The 24,861-nt window shown below is 41.8% G+C and overlaps 1 protein-coding gene across 1 annotated transcript in view; it reads left to right on the forward strand.

Annotated features, from left to right (window-relative positions):
• The window catches only part of SLC16A10 (solute carrier family 16 member 10), a 92,399-nt gene that overhangs the window by 41,060 nt on the left and 26,478 nt on the right, over positions 1-24,861 (forward strand). The window contains exons 3-4 of the mRNA XM_056856211.1: positions 3,847-3,991; positions 10,420-10,852. Of these exons, the coding sequence (XP_056712189.1) occupies positions 3,847-3,991; positions 10,420-10,852 (578 nt within the window). The remainder of the gene's footprint in view (positions 1-3,846; positions 3,992-10,419; positions 10,853-24,861) is intronic.

Here is a 24,861-nt window from a genome sequence, read left to right on the forward strand (position 1 = left end):
TGTACCTTCTGCCCCATCTACTGCAACTTTGGAGGGCCATCCTGACAGCTGATGGCGTACTCCAGCCCATGACACTACCGCACCCATGGACAAGATCTGCTCTTCTCAGCACCGTTCACCTTTGAGATGGCATTCAGGTTCCCCGAGGCGATGTTCACCTTCTCCTCAATGATGTACGCCTTTACACTGGTGTGGGTCATTGACTGATAGGGCTGACTTTGCTCCCCCCCCCCCCGGTGAGCATGGATGAAGCCTGGTTTCTTGCTTGCAGAGTAATGTTTTACCTGCTATTAGGCGTCCTTGTATCACTTCACCATCAGGGCACGATTTAAGTTTCTCGTCCTTGGATGAGGACGTTATTGAAATACCTGATATTATTTCCGATACTGAGAAGGCACCTTTGAGAGACTCGTTCAGGTCATATCGGTACTGATACTACCAAGGCTGGGCTCCAAGATTGGCTTGAACCCATGTCAGCGCCGAAGACTTTTTCAGCTCTGAGCACCTTCACTACAAGCGCTTCAGCTGCGCCTCAACATCATGTTGACTCCAGGGCCTCGACTTACCTGTAACTGTTGTTTGTTGAATGGTCTTCTGTGCAGGCACACATCCCTCCCCCCTTCCCCACTGTCGACTGTCACAAACATGTGGATTCCCTGCAGCGGCGATTGGAGAACTGAGGGAAGAGTGCAGAAAAAGCCATTTAGGGCTTGGTCATATGGAGGAGAGGGGAGTGCTCTGTAGGAGCTGACTCTTCTGGAAGCTTTTAAATCTTCTCCGTGGCTGGCTCTGTGCATGTGCAGTCCCTTGTGTGCCTGCACAGAAGACCATTCAATGAACAGCAGATTTTACTGCACTGTCTTCTACTTTTGTAATTCTTTTTCTGCATTGTTGTATTATATCTGATACTTTTTTTCTTTTTCATTGTTTTTCTAACTCTGGTATTCCTAGTCCTATTACATTGTTGGATATCTTATGCTGTCTGATTATATTGTTTTATATCATGTGATCTATCTTGAGTGTCAGCAAGAAAGGAGGACTATAAATCCTTGGGCCCCCCCTAGCTCCTGTCACAAACATGCTCTAGTAGTTGTATGCTCAGAACTTAATTCCCAATAGTGTGTGGGTCCTATTCAGATTGGAATCATGGGGAAAGGGGACTTAAGCCTTCTCCTCTGTGGTGTTTTTCTGTCCTGAAATGTCTCTGAGGAGTCATATTATATTACCAATATGTCTGTGTAAGACATCATTTGTTCTGGGAAAATAATTTTTTAAAAGTCTTATATTTTTTTGGAAGGAACATTAATGTAATGCACCTGTAGATCAAAGGCTTTGTATTATGGGCGTGGGTAGACAAAGATACCCTTTTATATAACCAACTTAGGAGCAAATTTGCATTTATTTACATGTTTGTACTTAAAATTCTGCTACTCTGCCTTTCCTCCCCCACACAAAAATATCACAAGCACCTTACAACATAATTGTTGCTTCTTAAAAAATTAATATCAGTAGCTAACATTAAAAGTAAAGATCAAAATCCCAAACCATTTCATCTCTGAAATGGTGTCTTAACTAGTTCTGTTTTGCAATTTGTTAAAGACGTAGTAGGGTTAAGTGCCTTCCTGGAACACCATTCCACAGAACAGCCTTGCTGGGGAAGAACCTCAGGACTATAGGGCAGGGGTTGACAGTGCTGTCAGAGGGGACAGAAGAAGGCATTGCTGAGAGATGATGCACAGGTTCATAGTGGAAGCGACTCCTTTTAACTTCAGTACATTGATATTTAAATCTTTTAAAATATGGGTACTACTGGACTTAGATGCGCGTGGTATTTAAAACCATTTGTATTCTCTTGCTAAGCTAAGATTTGAACCAAAGCAATAGGAATACACGTTTTACTGCTGTTGGCACTAGCAAAATCTTTGTCATGTTTCTCCTTCCTTTGATCCAGTAGATATTTTTCCTTTGATGCCAAGTGAATATTTCCTTGGTCAATTCCTAATGTGGGTTTCTTGGTTAACCTGTTATCACAGGGATGGGGAACCTCAGGCCCGGGGACCATATGCGGCCCCGAGGACATTTTTTGTGGCCCTCGGGAGCTCCGGGGCCCTGCCACGGAGGTGGGGCACAGGGCCGCCCTCCCCAAGGGTGTTCCTGGGGCCACGGCTTACAGGGGCGCTGCAGTGCCCTTTGGACCTCCTCTCGCCAACTGTCAGCTGTTGGTCAGCGAGAAGGGAGGGGGAGGGACGCTTCCTCCAAGGCTGCCCCCTGTAGCCACAGCATGCAGGAATGCCACGGCACATTGTAAGCCCCTCTCGCTGCCTGTCGGCTGTTGAGCAGCGAGGGGGGGGGAAGGGCTGGCAGCTTCCGGCGGCAGAGCATGCATGCGGGAGCCGATTGGGCTTCAGGGGGGCCTTTTATGGACTCTGGGGGGGAGGGCACGGAGACTGGGGCCCAGTTGCTCGGGACTCCATGTGCTGTAGGGTGTGTGTGTGTGTGGGGAGGGGGGAAGCCGGGGCCCAGTTGCGTGGGCCGGCGTGTACGGTTGTGTGTGTGTGTGTGTGGGAGGCTTTTCTCTCTTTTCTTCCTCTTTTTCTGTCACTCGTTCTCCTTTCTCTCGCTTTCTTCCTCCCTCTTTTTCTGTCTCTTTCTTAGTCTCCCTCTGTCCTTTTCTTTCTTTCCCTCCGTCCTTTTCTTTCTTTCTTTCTTTCTTTCTTTCTTTCTTTCTTTCTTTCTTTCTTTCTTTCTTTCTTTCTTTCTTTCTTTCTTTCTTTCTTTCTTTTTCTCCCCCTCTCTCCATTTCTTTCTCCCTTTCTCTCTCTTTCTCCCTCCCTCCCTTTTCCTCTTTCTCTGTTTTCCTTCCTCCCTTGCCAATTGACTGCGGGCTGCGCCCCCCTGGTGCCTCGTTTGCTGGGGCCCACCGCTGGCTGCCCTCCCGCCTGGGAGGGGGAAGCGGGGGCGCCCTGCAGGCCTTCTCTGTGTGGCCTCCCCTGGAGTTGCCAACCTCCAGGTGGTGACTGGAGACCTGGCAACCCTAGCCTCCCCCCCCACCGGGAGATCTACACCTGGTATGGCCCCCAAATGATGTTATAAATGTGCAAATGGCCCTTGGCAGGAAAAAGGTCACCCGACAAGCTTCCATGGCAGAGGGGATTCAAACCTGGGTCTCCCAGATCATAGTCTAACATTCTAACCACTATGCCATACTCGCTCTCTTTTTCTGGTTTTGCTTTGTATCCTAGCATTCTTTTGCAACTTGAATTTCTGCATATTTTTTTGTCCTGATTGCAGGTTTCATGTTTCTAAACTAGCTGTATGGAAATAATGTAGTCACATATTTAAAACAGTCATCACTGTTCTGTTTTGTACAATTTAACTGCCTTTTACAAGCATACTCATCTGGTTTGTACAGGATAAGCGTATGTGTCTGATTACAACTTTTAGTCTTCAGTGTTAAACTTCGTCTGTGTCAGACTTTTATAAGTAGCAGAATAGCACAGTGCTGGTTAGTAGTTTGTTTTTCTTGCTTTGTAGCGTTCTGCATTATCCTAAGTAACAATTTTATTATACAAGAGTTAGTGTTGTGTAGTGGATAGATAGTCAGACTAGGATCTGGGAGACGCAGGTTTGAATTCCTGCTCTGCCTTGGAAGCTTGCTAGGTGTCCGTGGTCCAGTCACACGTTCTTAGCCTAACCTACCTCATAGGGTTGGCGTGAGAACAGAAGGATGATGTAAGCTGCTTAGATCCGTGCAGGGAAGAAAGGTAGGGTGTAAATAAATGATCTTGTCATTGAAATCTGATGTATTATACAAATTCACTCATATATTCTTGATCTTTTCTACAGCATGGGTGAGCTCCCTATCCATGGGAATGATCTTCTTCTGTTCTCCTGTAGTCAGTGTATTTACCAATATATTCGGCTGCCGAACAGTAGCTGTTGTTGGAGCAGCTGTGGCTTTCGTTGGACTCCTTTCAAGCTCATTTGTAAGGTAAGTCTACTGACTTTCATTGACTTCTCCAAATACAGGCAGTGTCTGGCAGTGTATCAAAATATAGGCCATTTTGACCAGCAAATCAATAATGCATCCAAGAACCCTGATCATATAACCTGAAGATCCTGAAGATACTTCTGTTTACTGCACTACTTTGAGAATGATGATGTGCAGTCTGATTTTAAACGTGCTACATCTCTCTGAGGGGATAGTTATACAATTAGGTCCTTCTCTGAATCATGATGCATTGAAAATGCAGTCTTCCAGTATTCATCTGTGGTCTATTGCCAATTTACAGTGAAGGAAAACAGGATAGCAAGGTTCACGTCTACTCAAAGTTCTGTGGAGCAGACTCCTGCCGTTTAGATCTGAGGTCTTGCTTGTTTTTCTAAACCAAATAGAGTGTAAGTAATTATCATAAATTATGATAATACTTTCAACACTCTAGGACAATAACAATTCTAATATACATTCTCAGTTAATATACATTCTCAGTTATTATGACATCCTAGCAAGATAGGTCATCATTTCTATATTGAAACTGAGAGATAGTGGTTACATAGGGCCAACAGCACTCATGGTAGAGGTGAGATTTTTAAGTAGGATTTTTTCTTTTAAATATTTATTCAATAAAATAAACAACAACAAAAACATACAACAATCTTCATAATTTAAAATATGTGTAAACTTAAAAAATTAACAGAATTTCTATATTACAACTTATTTCAATATCCTTATTCATACTACCACACTGAATACAGTTTAATCCTCTATAAAATAACTAGACTGTCATCGCTGCACATTGTCCTTTCTCACCCTTAATTATAAGATTTTCCATTTTATTTACAGCTTGTAACCATAGCTCAACTAGACTCATTGTATCACCATTTTTCTGATGCGTTGTTAACTTAATTAAAACATATATTTCTTTAACTTTAACCAACCATTCCTCTATCTTTGGAGTCGTTTTTTGTTTCCAGTGTCTGGCAAAAGTCATTCTAGCAGCGGTTATGTGTAACCCCATACATCGTTTATCTTTAATTAGGTTTGGAACTAAATTTAACAAGAGTATCTCAGGTTTACGTGGGATGTCAATCTCCATTCCGACAGATAGGTATTTCACTATTTCAGTACAGAACGTTATAGCTCTCTCACACTTCCACCACATATGTATAAAGTCTGCTTGTTTTTTATCACAGTACCAACAACTGTCATTCACTGATTTGTAGATTTTACTTATTCTAATTGGAGTTAAATACCACATAAGTAGGAATTTACTGTGCTGTGAATCAGGCTCTTTGGCATTCATCCTTGCAGTACAAGGCAATTCTCACATTTGATTATACAAATCAACATTCCAAACACCAGTAAAATCGAGCATAGTAATATATAGAGTTTGCATCTTAAGCAGTACTACAGGGACTCAAGCAATACTACAGGGACTCCAGCTGTCGTCTCTTCCACTAATAAATGTCTCACACCTTAGAATGTTACCCAAATCGGCATACCCATGAAGGCCCCATAATGTGCAAAGGCGTCCCTTTGCTAGCACAGAGCAAACGTGTATTGTAGGTACTTCAGTACTTAGGATCTAGCCTGTGTATACCAAGGTCCAGATTCAGGCCAATACCTGAAAGAATGAGGGGGATTAAACTTCTTAAATAGAAACTATTTTTATTTAATAAACAGAAAAGAGGCCAAATTAAGTTTAGCAATATGCAGAATAAAAGGGGAATTCCAGAAAAGAAAATACACAGTGATAAATACAATTCAAAACCTTTTCCCAATATTTACCTACCTGGGGAATAAAAATAAGAGGAGGAGAACAAGAAATAAGAGCCTGCTCCTGCAGAGAAAAGGGGGGTTGTCCCCAGAGGCAACAAAGCAGTGTCAGAAGATGAAACTGACCAGGCAGGGGAAGGAGAAGCAGAGATGGGTACATGGAGCAGAAAAGCAAAAGGCCAACTGAGAGACTAGGGTAGCAAGATACGTTCCAAGCCAGCTATAAAATCAGGGCTGAGGGGTAACTCTTTATACCGTTTTTGCTGAGAGTGGGGAAAGAAAGGGGTGTTGGCATTGGGATGTGAGAGTAATAAAAATTCAATTTCTGAAGATCAGTCTGAAATGAGATCCTTCATCTGTACTGTGGAGGGGAGTTTTCCCCTTGTGTCTTGAGAGTACTAAAAATGTTCTCTTGAGGAGATCTGCAAGTTAAATAGGTACTTGTCGTAATTGGGGAAGAGCAGAAATCTTCCTGTCTGGTCATTGAGATATGGAGGAAGTTGCTGGAAGCAGCCCATTACTTGTTATTTTGGAGATCTGGGTTGTTAGTTAAGGTCAAATTATCTGCAAAGAGGCTTTGAGGTACTTGGGGGAAATAGCCCTCGATTGCATCCGTCTTAGGATGGGTATCTGCATGATTGCTAGAGGAGTTGCTCTTCATTCCTTTCTTGGCATGACTCACTGCTTTTTTTATACTAGTTTAATTCAGGCTCCTCCTATCAATCCTATATAGGGTTGCCAGGTCCCTCTTCGCCACCAGTGGGTGGTTTTTGGGGCAGAGCCTGAGGAGGGCAAGGTTTGGGTAGGGGAGGGACTTCAATGCCATAGAGTCTGATGGCCAAAGTGGCCATTTTCTCCAGGTGAACTGATCTCTATCGGCTAGAGATCAGTTGTAATAGCAGGAGATCTCCAGCTAGTACCATGATATTGGCAACCCTAATCCTAGGTCAACACCGAAGTGTACATGTGTGCAAAATGGGGAAACAAGCCATGCCAAAAATGGGAGTCTCTGTGGGTTGAGGGTCTTGGGGGCATCAAGGAGATACTATTGGTGGAAAAGAACTAAATTTTGCGTCAAGTAAAATTTTCTGTAAAAGTCTCCACAATATCCTTGTAAACAAATATTTCTTGCTTATTTGGTCAGAGCTTTCAAAATTTGGGAGGACTATGAGGGGAGGCTGGAGTATCTTGCTTTGAAATATCTTTCATGTCAACATGCTGGCATAAGCTGTTTGGGGATATTTTTCTCTTTTGTACTAGACTTTAAAAGTATCAAACATGATTGTTTTCTTTATCTCAGTTTCACATGAGCAACCTGAATGCTGATAATTAGCTAATCTTTCTTGCTGCTTCTTTCCCTTAATTAATTATTGGTCTTGAACAGGACTTCAGCGTGTTAGCCACTTATATAATTTTAATCCTGCAGTGAAAATAACGAACTCTGATGTTTTCCCTAGTAACCAAATTCTTGTTGTGTATTCAACACACATAATTCAATGGCATTGATTTATATTGCCCCGAGAGTGCTTCTTTAATACTGTCTTTCTAGCTAACTGAACATGTAAGGAGATTTTTTAATAAAGTGTTTTCCTATATGCAGTTAATACGGGCCATAATCACATCTGTAGAGTTTATAGTAGTAAACTTGGTACTATACGCAGGGGGCAGGATTCAAATAATTATTATACAACCACCCCCTCACTAGCCTTTGGACTTGTTTGTCTCGGCAACAGCCCTCATGCATGACAAACAAATACTGAAAGTGGTTTATTATATGGTTTAAGAGTGGGGTTTGCTGTGCAAAGGAGGGAAAATATAAAAACTCCATTGAGCATACTTTTGGCTCCTGGCCATGTTGTAAGAGTATGGTTTTTTGGCATACGTAGTTGTAATTCCAAAAACTTTATTTGTTTTAAAACAACAGCTGCACAGGAAAGTTTTCATAAATTACTCTGATAAGGTATAGCAAGGTTAGCTTGCTCTTCAGTGATAAGGTGCAGCATGAGTAACTTGTTGTTCAAAGATAAAACATATGAGCTACTTATCATTAGTTCAAAGATGAAACATTTGACCTTAGGTCACTCACCATAAAACATATGAGTTGCTTACCATTAGTTTCAATTATTACTAGTAAAGGATAAAGATAATTGTTTAAAGGCCACCATTATGCAAAGCACTACAAGTGAATCTGTTACCTGGTCTCCTTGATTTATCTGTTTATTACATTTTACTCCCATGCAGAACATATCACAAGGAAAACTGTAGATTTAGATGAAGGTGGAATGAAAATTGGGGGAATAAACATTAACAGTTTGAGATACAATGATGCCACATTGTGTGTGAGCGCGCCATCAAGACACAGCTGACTTATGGCGACCTTGTAGGGTTTTAAGGGCATGTGACATTCAGAAGTTGCTTGCCATTGCCAGACTCTTTGTGGGCTGAGAAAGTTCTTAGCAAATTGTGACTGGACTACACTCAGTTGGGTCTGGCAGGGGTTGGAGGTAGGCTTCTGTGCCTGGCCAGGCCAAAGGGGGAAACGGAGGCAGCCACAGAAGGTAATGCACAGAGAATGCTTCTTTATTTTGGGAGGAATTTAAACCTCCATTTTTTGTGTTTCTTAAATTTTTGGATTTTTCTGCAAATTTGGGGAGTACCCCCAAGTTTGAAGAAACCTCTATTTGGGGTAAGTGCCCCCTAACTGCGGATTTAAGTATCTACAGATAGGGGGCACAGTTGGGAATTAGATATGTAGATAACTTGAATAAAAGGAGAGGGGGGAAGGGAATGGAGAACAAATTATGTCTGACCAATCTAGTTTCCTATTCCTGTGGCATGGGTACCTGCTGTTCAAATGGAGGAGAAATAAAATATTCCTTGAGACATGCTTAGAGGTTTTTTTTTAATCCAGCCAAAATTGGTAAGGTAATAGGTGAGATCCAAAGATGTCCTTGTGCAAGAGGAGGTTCACGTTTCTGCAGATTTTTCATTCAGTCTGCAGTTCCATACCATGCCGTTTTGCAGGTCAGGGAACAGCATTTCTTGTGGCAAAGGGGGATGCAGTAGAATGGGTAAAAGAGGAAGAGCGTAGCTTTGTTAGATCCAAGTCTAAGTATTTTGTGAGACTGATTCTCACTAGAGTTACACACCCTGTGTATTAAGTAATCAGTAAGATTTTTGAGTACCCAGCTTGCTGGGGGTAAAGGGAAGATGACTGGGGAAGGCACTGGCAAACCACCCCGTAAACAAAGTCTGCCTAGGAAACGTCAGGATGTGACGTTACCCTATGGGTCAGGAATGACCCGGTGCTTGCACAGGGGACCTTTACCTTTTTAAGATTTTTGTATCTACTTAACTTCTGTTACTAAAATGTTAAGTGAGCAAACTTAATTTTGGCTGCCACTGTGGTGTATGCCCTGGTAATGTCTAGATTAGACTGCTGTAATGGGCTTTACTTTGGCTGCCCTTGAAGACTTTCTGGAAGCTACATTTGATACAAAATACTGTGGACAGAATATTGGCTGGAGTGGGTCATATTAGTCCAGTCTTGTTCCATCTACACTGGCTCAAAATTTGCTTCCAGACCTAATTCAAGGTGCTGGTATTGACCTTTAAAGCCCTATACAGCTTGTGACCAGCATACCTTGAGGACTATCTTCTCCCATATGAACCTACCGATCCACTCTGGTCATCTTTGGAGGCCCTAGGTAGGGTGCCCCTGACATCTGAGGCTAGATGAGCAGCAACCCGAGGAAGGACATTGTTGGTTGTGGTGCTGAAACTTTGGAACACCCCAGAATGTTGCACATTGTAGCTATGGAGACATCTGGGGGGAGGCCCCTTCTCACCTCTGTCTCCATAGCCACCACCTCACCTGCCCTCATTAAACTTTTTCACCAGCTGCTGACTGTCCCGACTGCGGGGATTGGTGATTTGGGGGGGCGGGGAAGCAAGGAGATCTGTGATGATTTCACTTACAAATCTACAATACAAGAGTCTCTGCCTCATTTTACCCCTGCCTAATTTTACCCCTTAGTAGTCTTAATGTATGCTACTTAATGATATATTGTTTGCTTAAATTAAAAAAATATTAAATGATTTTTTGCGATGAAGACTTTTATAATCTTTATATAAGCTTTGCACTTTCAAAATACACCTTTTCATGGTTAACCCCCTGTAAGTATAATTAGAACTTTATTTTAAAAGCTTATTAAAGCATCCATAGAAGAGTTTAATCTTGAAGAACAAGGGACCAGTGATTCTTGCTTTATTAAGTCAATATGGAAGTAAGAAACATTGAAGTCTGGCCTGTACTTCTGAATGTATTATAAATATGTATGGAATTAGTGAAGTAAAAAATAAGACTCTCTTAGATATTCAGCTGAAATATTGTTGTAACTGGTATGGTTTCTACAGGTGTCATTGTATTCAGGTTCAATAAGAAAACGTTGCTGTTTGGGTTAAATGCTATTTTATGTTGAAAACATAGTAGGGGAAGATAAGATGACTTGTAAGACTCTTATTGACACAATGTAGTGCAAGTTTACAAATGAAAATGCTTATGCATCATCCTGCTATCTGATGAAGTTGAAGTATGCAGAACATTACAATTAACAACTTCCCCTTTCTTTTTTTAATTGTAGGACTCTTGGACCTCTCTATTTCACTTATGGGATTTTATTTGGCTGTGGTTGCTCATTTACATATCAGCCCTCCCTCGTCATCTTGGGGCATTATTTCAAGAAACGTCTTGGTCTGGTGAATGGCATTGTCACTGCTGGCAGCAGCTTGTTTACTATAGCTCTGCCTTTTCTTTTAAGTGTACTGATTAAGTCAGTTGGCCTGTACAACACTTTCAGGGTCCTCTGTGTTTTTATATTTGTTCTTTTTTTGGCTGGCTTTACATATAAGCCTCTCATTCTCAGTGCCAAAAGAAGTGGAGAAAAGGGCAAACCCCATTTTCCTCCTGCAAAACAGATTTTCAATTTTTCCATTTTTGAAGCTATGAGTTATCGAATCTGGGCTTTTGGAATCCCAGCTGCCTTATTTGGGTATTTTATACCCTATGTTCATCTAGTAAGTATACATATTTTCCTCCTTGTCATTTAACTGCATGCATATATAATTTTAAACGTTTATAAAATTAATATTACTAAACGCAGTAAAAGTATTTCTTTCCAATGTAAGATCATCTGAGGAAGAATAATCTAAATCCAGGTTTACCAATTTAAGATTATGTAGGATATTTAAATACAAGGTGCAGCTATGAAGAATCAAGAATGGGATGCAATTCTAAGGATGAAACAACATGAAAATTTAGATCTCTTCTGTTGGGTGGAGTTGTGAGGAACAGCTGGTTATTACAGCTGACGGTAACTTAAAACTGTACTGCAATTCATGGCATTTCTACACTTTATTCGACATCCTAGTGAGTAAATTCTGTTGGTTTGTTTTCAGCGTAGTAATTCTATAAATAGTAAAGCTTTATAGCGCTACCACTTGCAAATGTTTAAATATGAATAACTTAAGAACAGAAAAATTTAAAACTGCATTTTCTTTACATACTTAATATTTTGTACTAAATCAGAACACTAGCTTGTAATCACAGAACTATATCAAGAAGGTAACAAAGACAGGAAGGCTGCAGATGACTGACTATGCATGCAAATGAGAGGTGGGCATTTCATGAGTTACAGCTCTAGGTGTAGGGAGGAGTGACCTGTTGTTGTAATGCCTGCGCCAAGGACCAAACTAGATATGACAATAGGAAATATGTTAATATTGTTATGCTTAAAGTAGTTCTCGATTTTGGCGATGAACTATAGACCTGGGAAGTGTGTGTGTTTGTACCCCTTTCTCTGTGGAGTCCTAAATACCCTTTATCCATTGCCCATTTGTAAAATGCATGCTTATTTAGCTCTCTATCCATTGCTATCTAATTCAGCATTCAGACTTTCAAAATTGGATTCCTGTAAAAAGGAGGTAATACTGTAATCTACCAGAAAGGGGATCCAGAAACAAGTGGAACAGAAGGAAAACCAGGGAGGTTTGGGTTTTTTCCTACCAGCAAAGCTCTTAACTCATCTTATGCAGGTGCATTTACAATCATGTGTTCTCTGCTTGTCCATAAACTTGCTTATGTCTCTGAGCTTAGCACTCTTCCCTGGGGTTACGCAGGAAGCAAACCCTTCCCTTTGGAAACTAAAACCAAACAAGCAGCTCTTACCTAAAGGAAGTGCCAATTCCTGCTTTCCTCTGCCTCCTGGCAATAGAACCTGTTTCAGAAGAGCCATGAGGTATTGTCTTTGTGTCTGCAGGGACTACGCATTTAGAAGTTACCCCCATTGGCTTGGGTTGGAGCCTCTCAACCAGAGTTGCCAGATGTTTTAACAAAAATATTGGATGTGCTTCATAAAAACTAGTTGACCCCAAAGACAGATAGAGACACAGGCTTCTCTGGGCAGTTGGCAACCCTAACCAGGATCTACCCCCTCCTGGCCTGATATGAAAAGCACTATTATACCACACACACACCATTTAATACACATAGCTATTTCTGGGTTTTAAATAGTTGTGTAGCAGGTATTATTATTTAGTCAATTTCTATGCTGCCCTTTCCCAACAGAATCAGGCTCAGTGCGGCTACCCAGTCAAAACAATCATACAATTATATCATTGAAAATATAATCATAAAACATACATAGAACCATGATAAAAACAATTAAAACCTAGGTTAACCAGAGCTGTCTAAAAGCTACTTGAAAGATGGCATTCTATTAGTAGATCCCTCTCATCATATGGATGAACAAAACAACTGGTAGAAATTCAACAGACAAAGCCAATAGTAGGTTGTCTTCTTTATACTCCTATTTTATATCTCCTGAAAGCAAAGCCTCTGAGTTCCTGATCATATTGTAGTTCCCAGGAGACAAGTAATAAAATGTAAATGCATATTTAAGTGTTGCTCATGTTTTGCCACAGCTGCTGGTTCAAGTAAGTTTCTCTCAAACTATTCCAGCTGCCCCCCAGCTTTATTCAACCTTTGGGGGGGGCATAACACAGTACCAACATCTGTGCAGAGATCTTTGCACATACTATGCATAGAAAACTAGCATGCCAGGGAGAAGACTAAGCTGAAACTCTTCTCCCTGTATTCTACTTTTCTATATGCAGAAGGGTTTGTTTTATTTTATTTATTTACTTTATTTATACCCCACCTTTCTCTCCAATGGGTCCTCAAAGTGGCTTACATCATTCTCTGCTCCATTTTATCCCCACACCAATCCTGTAAGGTAGGTTAGGCTGAGTGTGTGTGACTGGCTCAAGGTCACCCAGCAAACTTCCGTGGCAAAATGGGGATTTGAACTTGGCTCTACCAGATCGTAGTCTTATACTCCAAGCAGCATAATAAGAGACACAATCCATCCCAAGCAAATTTGAAAATCCCTGTTGTCCTGAAAGTGAAATAGCATATGCTGAACTCTCCCACTGAAATCACAGAGGAAATTACCATGGAATTCTAACCATGCTTACACACACACAAGCATCAGTAATCTCAATGACACTTATTTGTGGGTAAATGTGCATAGTCTTGCAGCTTTTAATAGCAACAAAGTGCCTGCAGTTACCAGGGTTGTGCAAAGATAAAAATGTGATGTGGACACCCTGTGCACATACCCCCCTCCAAGGGACTTGCTCTCTCCAAACTTTCCAGTCTTTTTCCTTGCCATGGCCCTCCAAGGTCTTTTTCACTTTTGTTTAGACAGTTAAATCCTGCTACCATCTGTTTATCTGGGAATGTCCTGCCTGGCTGCTGAGTGGTGAATTCAGTTCTTTTCTGAACCTTGCCGGCTGCGATGGAGAACAAGTGGACAAGAGCCTTGCCACTTTATCAAGCCACAGAGGAAAGAAAGAGCATATACATGCAGGTTGGCTGCCATGGTTGCAGGCTTACTTACTTAGAAAATACTGGACATTTATGTTCAGTATTTTCTCGGTTTATTTAGTGGACAGAAAGGGCATATACTGCACTGTCCAGTTCAAAACCAGATACCTGGCACCCCTATTCACAACTTATTGTAACTGAACTGCCTCCATGGCAGCCATTTAGTAGTGTACATTTTACCTTTTCTCAAAAGTCTGAAAGTGCTCACAGCCTCAATGTTGGGGATTCCTAATTTTGGCTGCTGCATAAAGAAAAGTAACTCTCTGGTCCTTCTGTTGTGGAAACATGCCTTTCCCTGTAAATCTCTGAAACAGACTTACTATCATTAAAATGAAAGCTGGGCATTCAGTGAACCTGTTACACATGTTGTATATTAACGTTGTATTAATATATTATTCAATTGCTGATTAAAAAACACACATAAAAAGCCCTGAGTGGCAGAGCAAGGAAATGCCCACTGTGGAGATAACGTCAGGGAAAATGGCTACCATGTGGATGGGAAAATCTAAACTTTCCCACCCATGTAGCACCATCCAAGCTTTACTGCAATCTTTCCCAAAACTTCACAGCAAAGAAGGTTTGAGGTAGATCAGAGAAAAGATGGAGAAACCCAAGAGGTGTATGAATACACCCCAACCTTCCCAACAGCATTGAACCCAGGCAGATAACCTGTGGTAATGGCCTATAACTCAAGTTTTTGAGATATGACATACCTTGCAGAATGTCTGCAACATTCCTCTCAATGTTTAGTCATGGGAAAGTAAGTAGAATGAAATAATTGCATCCCAGTGGCACAATGTCAAAGTGGTAGAATGTGGTGCAAACTTTATCAGCTATTGCTTGGATATATCCTTGGAAATAAAATTGTATTCCAACATAGTTGAATTATCTGCCTGTATGAAATAGAAAGCAACCCCAGAGTACTTACTTAAAGGAAATTTGTAAGTAAATTTCATTTCATTCATTTCCCTACAGGCTTGTAGATTTTTTTTTGTATGTTAGGAAAATAATTTTGGCTCATCTTAAAACAGGAAAAATCACGTTTAGTCTGTTTATCATTACATTCTCCTTTGAGAATCTTCCCAAGTGCCAGTCATGTGGATGTAATAATATTGTTGCCGATAATAATGAAAATGTTCTTAGGCTCTTATAATTAAAGTTTAATACAGAGTAAGAATGGTACCTCACAGTCAGTCCTACAGCTCAGTGAAAATGCATGCCAAACCTCTAAAGAGTGCATTACAATACACATAAAGTAGAGGCTTTATAGTAATGATGTAACTTTTTACAGCAATAAAACCATAAAGTTTACAACAGAACTGACATTCTTCCCAGTTTATAAATGATATGAGTAAGACATGGATTGCTTAACTGCAAAAGGTTGAGTAGAGATTAAAATGCTCATGGATATCATAGCAGTTTAAGGCCATGAAACAGAGTGCTATTGTTCATGCAAAGCATTTTCTCTCTCTCAAAACTGAACAGATTCTACAGATAGAAAAGAGTAGGAGTCCAGTAGTACCTTAAAGACTAACAAAATTTCTGGCAGGGTATGAGCTTTCGTGAGCCACAACTCACTTCTTCAGATTCTACAGAGTACATATTTGCAAACTGTGTGTGAGTTCCTGTGTGTGTATCAGAGTTGTAGGATTGTTGCCTGTGTTTAAGAACACATTGCATGGAAATTTTGGGAAGTGAAAGACACTTCCATAAAGCCTTGTGACACTTGCACAAGAGTGTGATACTGTAACAATCCAATACAAAGTTCCTCCAGTCTAAATCCATTGATTTCAGTGGGCTTGGAGTGGTATAACATTGCACTGTTAATGGACTGCAGAAAGAAAGAAAAACCCAGATAATCTTGTGGAATACTGAAATGGGCTCACAGGATTTCAGTGACTTGCTCCTTTACCTATAACATGTCATACAACAGGTCTACCTTATGTGTGCCATAATACAACTATGTGTTATAATGATAAACACCATCTTATATCAGAATCTGATTGTTAAACATACCTACATGCTTCTTGCTATTATTCTAAGCATATCACATGATTTACTGACTATATCAAAGCCTTTATGATATAACCTGTGTTGAGTCCTTGGATACCAGGAAGAAAGGCACTTATATAATAATAAGTATTGTAAATGAAATAAACCACAGTTGCTCCTGTCTTTTCAGCAGAGATCAATACATTGCAGATGCCACTCATTGCGTTCTGTATTGAGTTAAAACCTTGCCAGTACATTAAGTATCTCCAGGCTATCCTAAAACATGCTAGTTCTTTTTTATGGGCCTTTCTTTCCTGTAGTCCCATAATCTGAAAAACTACTTACTGGCAACAGCTGACCATCTGATGGAAGTACAAATTTGGAAGCAAAGCCCAGTACCAACTCTGCATATCTGTTTTATAGTTTCAGATGGGTAGCCACATTGGTCCGCAGTACAGGAGCAAGATTGGAGTCCACTAGCACCTTAAACACCAACAAGATTTTCAAGGTATAAATTTATACCCTGGATATCTGTTTGAATTACACCATCAGGGGACCAAGTTTATTCCCCTGCATATCTACACCAGCATGGTGTAGTGGTTAAGAGCGGTGGACTCTAATCTGGAGAACCAGGTTTGATTCCCTGCTCTTCCACATGGGCAGCAGAATAATCTGGTGAACTGGGTTGGTTTCCCCACTCCTACGCATAAAGCCTGCTGGGTGACCTTGGGCTAGTCACAGTTCTTTCTGAACTCTCTCAGCCCCACCTACCACACAAGGTGTCTGTTGTGGGGAGAGGAAGGGAAGGCAATTGTAAGCCAGGTTGAGTCTCCTTTAAAAGGTAGAGAAAATCGGGGTATAAAACCAAACCTTCTAATGCAATGTAACAATTTCAAAGCAAGACTAGTATTAAACTGCAGGATTCGATTCATTAGCAAATTTGAAACGGCAGAATTTAGTATCCACATATTATAAGAATTTCTGACTCCTATGGAAAATAATAGTCTCTCTTTAAGAGTGTATTAGTGCTACTGCTATCAAGGAATGGTTTACATTGATGCTGATAAAACCTTATTTGATTGGATTCTGTATTAAATTTGTGTTCCTCATGTTATTGTGATATTTCATTATGCATCTATAGTGCAGGTCTTTTCTAACAATCCAATTCCATCCATGCCAAATATAAAATAACCTCAATTAATTACATTAAGCCTTACTTTCAAATTTAGGAATATAGTCCGGGGTTTTTTTCCCTAAGCTATAGATTTTGAAACTTGGTTTTCCTTTGATTGGAAGAGTTGCTAGATAAAATAAAGCTACAAAATGGCTATATTGGAATTGTATTCCACATATGATTAAAATCTGGATGAGGAAAATATTGTGACCTCAAATTTGTGAGCTGAGATCTTTTTTAGGATAAAAAGTGTTTAAGTATTGTTTGCTTTATAACTTGATAATTTCAGTAAATAAGACTTCAATGAGATACAATTTCTCCCCAAACAGGTATCCAGGGCAATCCAGTCATTTCTTAAATTCTATTCATTTCAGTGTGATTGAGGCACATTTAAGCAAGCCCCAGGTTGTAATGCTAGATTTAATTCACTCAAAACTATATAAATGCATTGCTACTCTACTTCTGTTTGGTTTTAGAAACCATTAATTTCTATCACTTTTTGCGACACTTGTCTTCTTGATTCCAGCTAGCTGCTTTAAAAATCATTCCTATTCTTTGTGTCTAAGGATCAGTTCTACTAGTTGACCATAGATAATTATAAAGCATTATTATTTTGAGCATTTTTTTGAGATATTTCAAGCCATGACTGTCAAACATACCTCTCCCATCACCTTCCTCACCCTTTTCTCTTCCCTTACTTTTCTTTGTCATCCGTGCTGCCTTCCACATACTACCTACTTCTTTGCAGCATTAATGCAGTACCTTGTGTGTTACAAAACCACTTTGATTTATAGATGGATTTCTCTATGGCACCAGATCTTCAGTGGCCTTCTGTGTGCTTTACTTGCTTTTCTAATCTGTACATTTATCTTCCTTCAGATCTCAACTTCTGCTGCAATTTGACTCAGGTTAGTGAAATCCTCCCCCAACCTGTACATGGTTCTACCTCTCTGCATATCTTATCCTTTCTTTGCACTTGTCAGCATTGACCTGGCAGTGCTTGTGGTTGGTTAGTCTAGCCCCTGCCGTCTAACAGTGAGATATTCTGTACGTTCTGACAAAATGCGTAGAAACCCCATTGTTTCCACAGTATAGTGCTTCCTCCTTTCAGGTTTGCTGTGGAAGCTGATAATGCCTGGCAGAACTGGCATTCATTTGCCCTAATTATCAGTTACTACTTAGCCATTCTTATTCTGTTAAAATATACAATTTTGTCAGAATTAGTATAGGACATTATAAAATGAAAAATTAAGAATTGCCAAAAGAAGACAACGCTTGAAAGGTTAAAAATGAAATTGTGTTAGTAGATGTCTTAAAATAACCATGTATAGTTACTGATTTTTTATTGTTGCGTTCCAAGTGGGGTTGCCAGCCCCCTGGAGATCTGCTGGAATTACAACTGATCTCCAGACTAAAGAGGCGATTCCCTTGGAGAAAATGTCTGAACTCTAGAGGGTATACTCTATGGAATTATACCCTGCCTTCCTATGCTCCACCTTCAAATCTCCAGGAATTTCTCAGCATGGAGTTGGCACCTTTAGAAGTGTTTAAGTTGCTCTGTGCCTGTATCTCAGAATGGAGCAAGGATTTTATATTCAATTTTCCTTTTCCAAACAAAATTATTTAGCCATGACAGTATTTCCTTTCTCTATAATCGTTATTTTGTTCACCATGTAGAGAAACAGAGGTGATATCTGCAACTCAATGTGAACCTTGTAGATAAACAAAGCATGTAATCTGAAAAGCAGTCCAATTAATACCACAAATAAAGTAGAGTTTTTGATGCTACCTTCTAAGCCACTTCTAAAAACTGGAAAAACTTTGAGAACTCATGCTAAGGCAAGGGACTGTGGTCAGAGAAAAAGTGAGACATCTGTTAACATGTAGAAATCTAATTTCCCAATGATTATTTTAAATCATGATTTTAGACTCAAAATACTAAGTTTCACAATAATTTACAAAGAACAGTACTATTAAAATTGTATTGGATGTCTAAGGGTAATCTTAAATAAAACACATAATAAAATTTCTGCTGTTAAAGGATTCTCCATGTTAAACGTATTGGGCAGTGAAATAATTTAATAGCAGTATACTACTAGTGCTACTAACTCCTAATAGAAGTGTACACACAGAAAATACAATAGCTATAAATAACAATGCAAAGTGGTCAAAGTGAACAATCTACCTAGATGTTTATATTTTGTTTTGGGAGTTTTAGACTATAAGCATTGCCTAGAGATTAGGAGACAGAAATAATTTTAGCCAAGTATTTTTAATACTTGAAAGAAGGTTCTACTATAGCAAATGAGACCTACTTCCATCTGGTAGCTGTTGAAGAGCCACATGTCCCAAGTCAGCTGGGGCTCTGCTTGCTTCTCAGCACTGTGGCTTTCAAATCTCCCAAGCTTATCCTGGTGTGCCAGTAGTGGGTGTTTCCTAAACTTCATATGTGACCTAAACCTTTCAGCAGTTTTTTTTAACGTTATGTTCTTGCTCTGGGTAGGAGGGCATCTTCAGATTGGGTTATTTCCTTCTTTTGCTCAGGGAGGCAGGAACAAAAAACTAAACACTTCCTGTCTCCTGAGGGAAATGACCCCTCCCTCCTTCTTAGCTCCAGTTTTGTTTCCTGCCTTGTATAGGGAGAGCAGCTTACACAGCCCTCTGCTGTGTTTAGGGATTTTAGGAAACTTACTTTAGCATATTTTTCTTGTCTTCATGCTAGTCCTTTGTGTGTCTCATGTCTAGTCCGTCATCCCCTGTCTTTTGTTTGGTGTGGCTTTCACACCTAGGCTAGGCAACTAAATTTCCTCGCCCAAAAAAAATGGCGGAGGCCCACAACGACGAGTATATCTCGCCAGCGGATTTAGATCCAGGCTTGCTAGTGGCGACCACGTAGAGTCAAAACCAACCCTCCTGTACTTATGGAGGTTATTTGACTATGAGGGGAAAGGAGCACCTTGGGCCTCTTCCGATACTTCGGTAAAGCCTCCTTTACAACCCGGCGACCAGGGCTTATCAGCCGGCCATGAGCCCTTGCACGAGAACTTCTCAGGCCCGTTGGAGCAACCCGCCTCAAACATGTGAAGATGGGTAACATACACCCGCTGGCGGTTCCTCAGACAGAGAGAGGTGTTTTCAGCCCTAAGATGAGAGTTGGCTGAATTAGTAAGGAGTGCCTTTGCAGATGAGCTTCAAGCCCTTCAAATGTCCTCCCCAGCCCCTTCAGTACATGGCTCCTGTCCCCCTCAGGCTGTACTACAGGCACCCAGGGTGGAAAGCAGTACGGTACACCATGACTGTCAAGGGTGTACATCTAAAGCTGCCCAAAGAGCCCCCCCCCAGACACCCAGATAATTATCCTCAGATAATTTGGACAGGGAGGAGGGGAAATTTCTCCTCTGAGGAAGACATCCCACCTACAGAGGAAAAACAAAGTAGTTTATTTGCTCAAGAGGAGTTCCACACCCTACTACCTAAGGCTCTTGCCGCCTCTAGACTTATCTGAAGACTCCGACCTTCATTCTGCTGACAAATTATAAGGATCTAATGAGTTTTTTCTTAGGCACTCCACTCCTTCAAGGTCTACCCTAGTGCCAGATTATTTCACTACTCTGCCAAAGGCGGAAGGGGAGAAGCCCTTGGAAATTAAGCAGTTCCAACACACAGTTTTTGCAGGCCCCTCTAGTGGAGGCCCCAAAATGTTTTACTCTTTATCCAATACCAACACACAGTTGTTGCAGGTCCCCCTGGTGGAGGCCCCAGCCACAGCACTCCACTCCTTTGATCTTGTTGCCAGAGATGACCTGGGGACAATCTAAGACCTGCTAGATAGAAAGGCTGAACTCGTCTTTCTAAGGGCACATGAGGCCTCTGCAATGGCAATTAGCGCTTGCATCACCCCCACCCTTATTTCCAGAGCCGCCTTAGTGCAGACACATCCTTATTCAGAGGATAACAAGAGGGCTTTAGAAGGAGTCTCTAGGGTACTAAGAGCGGTTCCCTTCCTGACAGACTCTATTCTCTACACTGTGTCCTTTTCAGCACGGGCATTGGCCACACAATCTGTAGCCAGGAGGGCCTTATGGCTTTGCCCATGGCAAGCTGACCCACAATCCAAAGCTGAGCTTCGGGGTTCCCCTGCCAAGGCGGCAAGCTCTTTGGGGATCCGCTGAATTCCATACTCATGGAATCTAAGGATAAGAAGAAGTCCTTGCCCAGAAGCGTGCGCAGGGAGCACAAGAATTACTCCTCTCATTCCTTTCGCTCCTTCCACTCTCTCCCCTGATTCCGCTATGACCAAAGAAGGGGCCAGTGGGCGCTTTCCAGAGGATCCTTTCGCAGGGGAGGTCGCTTTTCTAGAATATCATGCTACTCCCAGTTCCAGACAGATTGATGCGCCAGCAGCTCCTGTCCAGCGAAGCAGTGACGCTACCCACCTCCAGTGGGAGGACGGTTGAGCCTCTTCTCCACCTGTTGGAGGGCTGTCCAAGCAGGCCACTGGGGATTTCAGATAGTCAATCAAGGATATCTAATAGAATTCTCCCATACCCCTCCAGATCGCCTCGTCCCCCCTCCCCGACCTCTCAAAAGAGACAAGCTTCTTCACACTGCCATTGCAGTGCAAACACCTTATGGGCAGTCAGGCTATCAAACACTTCATTCCATCTCAACGTTTCTTAGGGATCAGAGCTACTCGCATAAGCAGCTAGTTCTGCAACTGCCGGAAGAGCATGGGTTCTCAATCAACCGGGACAAAAGTCATCTGGAGCCCTCTCAAAGGTTTCTCCACATGTGAGTCCTGATAGATACAACCAAATCTCCCTCTTCCTACTGGAAGAAAAATTAGCCAAACTTCTATCATAGCCAGACAGACTTGAAGGTCTCCGGCTGCTTGGCTCATGGCCCTCGCCAGGCCACTGATTCTTAGGATCTCCTGCATTCCGGCAGTCCCTTGGGCCAGGTTCCATGCGTGATCTCTGCAGTGGTTCCTTCGACAAAGCCTCAGTTGATGGACCACAATGGCCTTCAGTGCTTACACGTCTCTCCGAGTCAGTTATTCACCGACACAAGCATTATTGGGCTGGGAAACAGCTTCCAGGACCAGCTGGAACAGGAACTATGGAGACTACCAGAGAAAAGTCTAAACATCAATTCCCTTGAGATCAGGGCAATTCTGAAGGCTCTTCATCACTCAGGGCCTCAGATCTCAGGCAAGCACCTACTCATTAGGATGGTCACCGTTTCAGCAAAGGCTCGTGTGAACAAGCAGGGTGGGTCTCGCTCGTCCTCCCTTCATAAGGAGGCCAAGCTAGTCCTCACCTGGTCGGAGAACCATCTGGCCTCCATCATGGCAGAGCATATACAGGGAACCCTGAACCTGCAAGCGGACTGGCTAAGTCATCAACATCTGGACGAGGCAGAATGGGAACTGAATCAGGAAGTCTTCCTTCAGTTAAGCCAAACTCCCTGTACCCTTCTGGTGGACCTGTTCGCCTCATCCCTCAATCATCAACTCCCAAGGTTCTTCTCCTGCTACCAACAGCATGACGTGGAAAAGACAGATGCGTTCCTGACAACTTGGCCTCCGGGACCTCTTTACACATTCCCTCCACTTCCTCTGATTCCAAGGGTTCTCCATCGCATTCGCCCCCTTAAAGCCACAGTCCTACTGATCGCTCCGGGCTGGCCAAAAGCGGCCATGGTACCCAGCCCTCCACGAAATGCCCTTTAGGAATCCCTGGCAGCTTCCAGTCAGGCAGGACCTACTGCTCCAGGAGCCCATTTGCCATACAGACCCGGGGAGGTACAAGTTGACCACCTGGTCATTGAGTGGCGAGGGTTGTTAGTGCTCGGGTATGATTCCGACATCACAGACACCATTCTGGCCTCACTACGCCCTTCCACTAATCGCATTTATAACGTCATCTGGAAGGCATATGGTTCCTGGTGACAAAGCAGGTCGGTAGGTCCACTCAAACCAAAGAGGGGTAACCTTCTGTGCTTTCTCCAGGAGGACCGATGACTGGGCCTAAAAGCCACAACCATGCATAGACAGCCGGCGGCCATCGTTATGCTGGTTCCTCTTGCTTTGGGATACCCTCTACCAAAACACCCTCATGTAAAGGCATTTCTAAGAGGAGTTGTGGCCACTTCCCCAGCAGTGGTCCATAGGTTTCCCCCTGGAAGCTGCATATCATTCTTTCAGCTCTCACAAGATCACCATTCGAACCTCTTCGTACAGTAGACCTCAAGTGGCTCAGGATGAAGGTCCTATTCTTAACAGCTATAACTTCGACATGCAGAGTCTCAGGATTAGGAGCATTATCCATCAGGTTCAACTTATGCGAGTTCCATAGGGACAAAGTGGTCTTCTGACCAGACTCTAGATTCATCACAGAGGTGAATTCCAGCTTTCTCGGGAACAGGAGATCATGCTGCCATCCTTTCTCCAGACCCAAGGCGAGCACGGGAAAGAGATTGGTACTCTTTAGACATCAGAAGGACCTGCGTATATATATTAGGTGACCACAGACCTCCAGAGTGGCAGACTCTTTATCACACTCATGGCTCCCAATAGGGGAAAAGCCATGTCCAGAGCTTCCATCAGCTACAATATCAAACACTGCATAGCACAGGGTTACAAATCCAGTAGCTTACTGGTTCCGTCAGGAATCACGGCTCACTCCATTAGAAGTACAGCCACCTCAGATGTATTCAACCATCATGTATCAGTCGTAGATATCTGTCGTGCAGCTACTTGGTCATCCCTTTTCGACGTTGGTGCGCCACTTCTTGATCGATCTCTTTTCGTCTGCGGATGCTTCATTTGGAAGAAAAGTCCTGCACAGTGTGGAGTGAGTAACTAGATCCACCCGGGCATGGGACAGAGCTCTTGTAAGTCCCAATCTGAAGATGCCCTCCTACCCAGAACGAGCCTTGGACTACTTACCATGAAGGCTCCTTCTGCTCTGGGGTATGGAGGGCATCTTCCTCTCCCTAAAGTTACTCGCAGCAGCCAAATTTAAAATAAACAAATAAAAATAAATCAAGGTTTATTAATCTAAAACTCATCTACAGCAGACTACACAGTATTCAGGAAGAATGAGGCAATGACATGTCTCCCATTCCTTCTTTGACTCTTACAATTAAGTTCTAGTTCTAATGTATAGTTCTCTAAATGTTGTCATACATGCTTTTAATAAACTCCCGTTATTGCACATTTAGAGTCTTCTGGTTGGATCCGTGGAATTTTCTGGTTTTTGCCTTCCTGTCTTTATTAATTTTCACAGCTCGGAAACTATGGGAGCTAAGGAGGAGGGAGGGGTCATTTCCCTCAGGAGGCAGGAAGTGTTTAGTTTTTTGTTCCTGCCTCCCTGAGCAAGAGAAGGAAATAACCCAATATCTCTCTCTAATGAATGTTGGTGCTTTTGTCAAATAAGTTAGAAAAATAAGCACATGCTTCATTTAATTGGCTTAGTATTAAATAGCGCGATCACTGTCTTTCAGTTACCAAAAAACATATAAAGTGATTTTTGCTGACAGCTAGTCCTTTTTTAAAGTATTCTAGAAACCACATTATGTAATGGTTTATAAGTGTTGAGTTGTACGTCATAAAACCAGTGTAATTAAGAGTATGAGCTGCTAGATTTGCTTTTTAAACTAATCTCTAATTTTGTAAGCCCTTGGCCCAATCTGAACCAAAAACCACATCAGAGACAGGTCCAAAGAAGCTGGTTTTTACTGGTCAAAATAGGTTAACAGAGCATAAAGGAAAAGGTGACAGCAGTGGCGTTTGCTGGCTTGAACTTGGTAATATAAAAGCATGAAAAAAAGCAAGAGATTACAGAACACAAACAGCGCTGTGGTTCACACATCTTCAAAGGCACTTAGGTATGCATAACAGTCCTTGAGTCTGAACAGTGAGAAAACGAAAGCAACTGAGATACAGGCCTGACAAATTTATATTAGTGTGGT

This window comes from Euleptes europaea, chromosome 10 (assembly GCF_029931775.1).
Source record: "Euleptes europaea isolate rEulEur1 chromosome 10, rEulEur1.hap1, whole genome shotgun sequence".
Classification (NCBI taxonomy): domain Eukaryota; kingdom Metazoa; phylum Chordata; class Lepidosauria; order Squamata; family Sphaerodactylidae; genus Euleptes; species Euleptes europaea.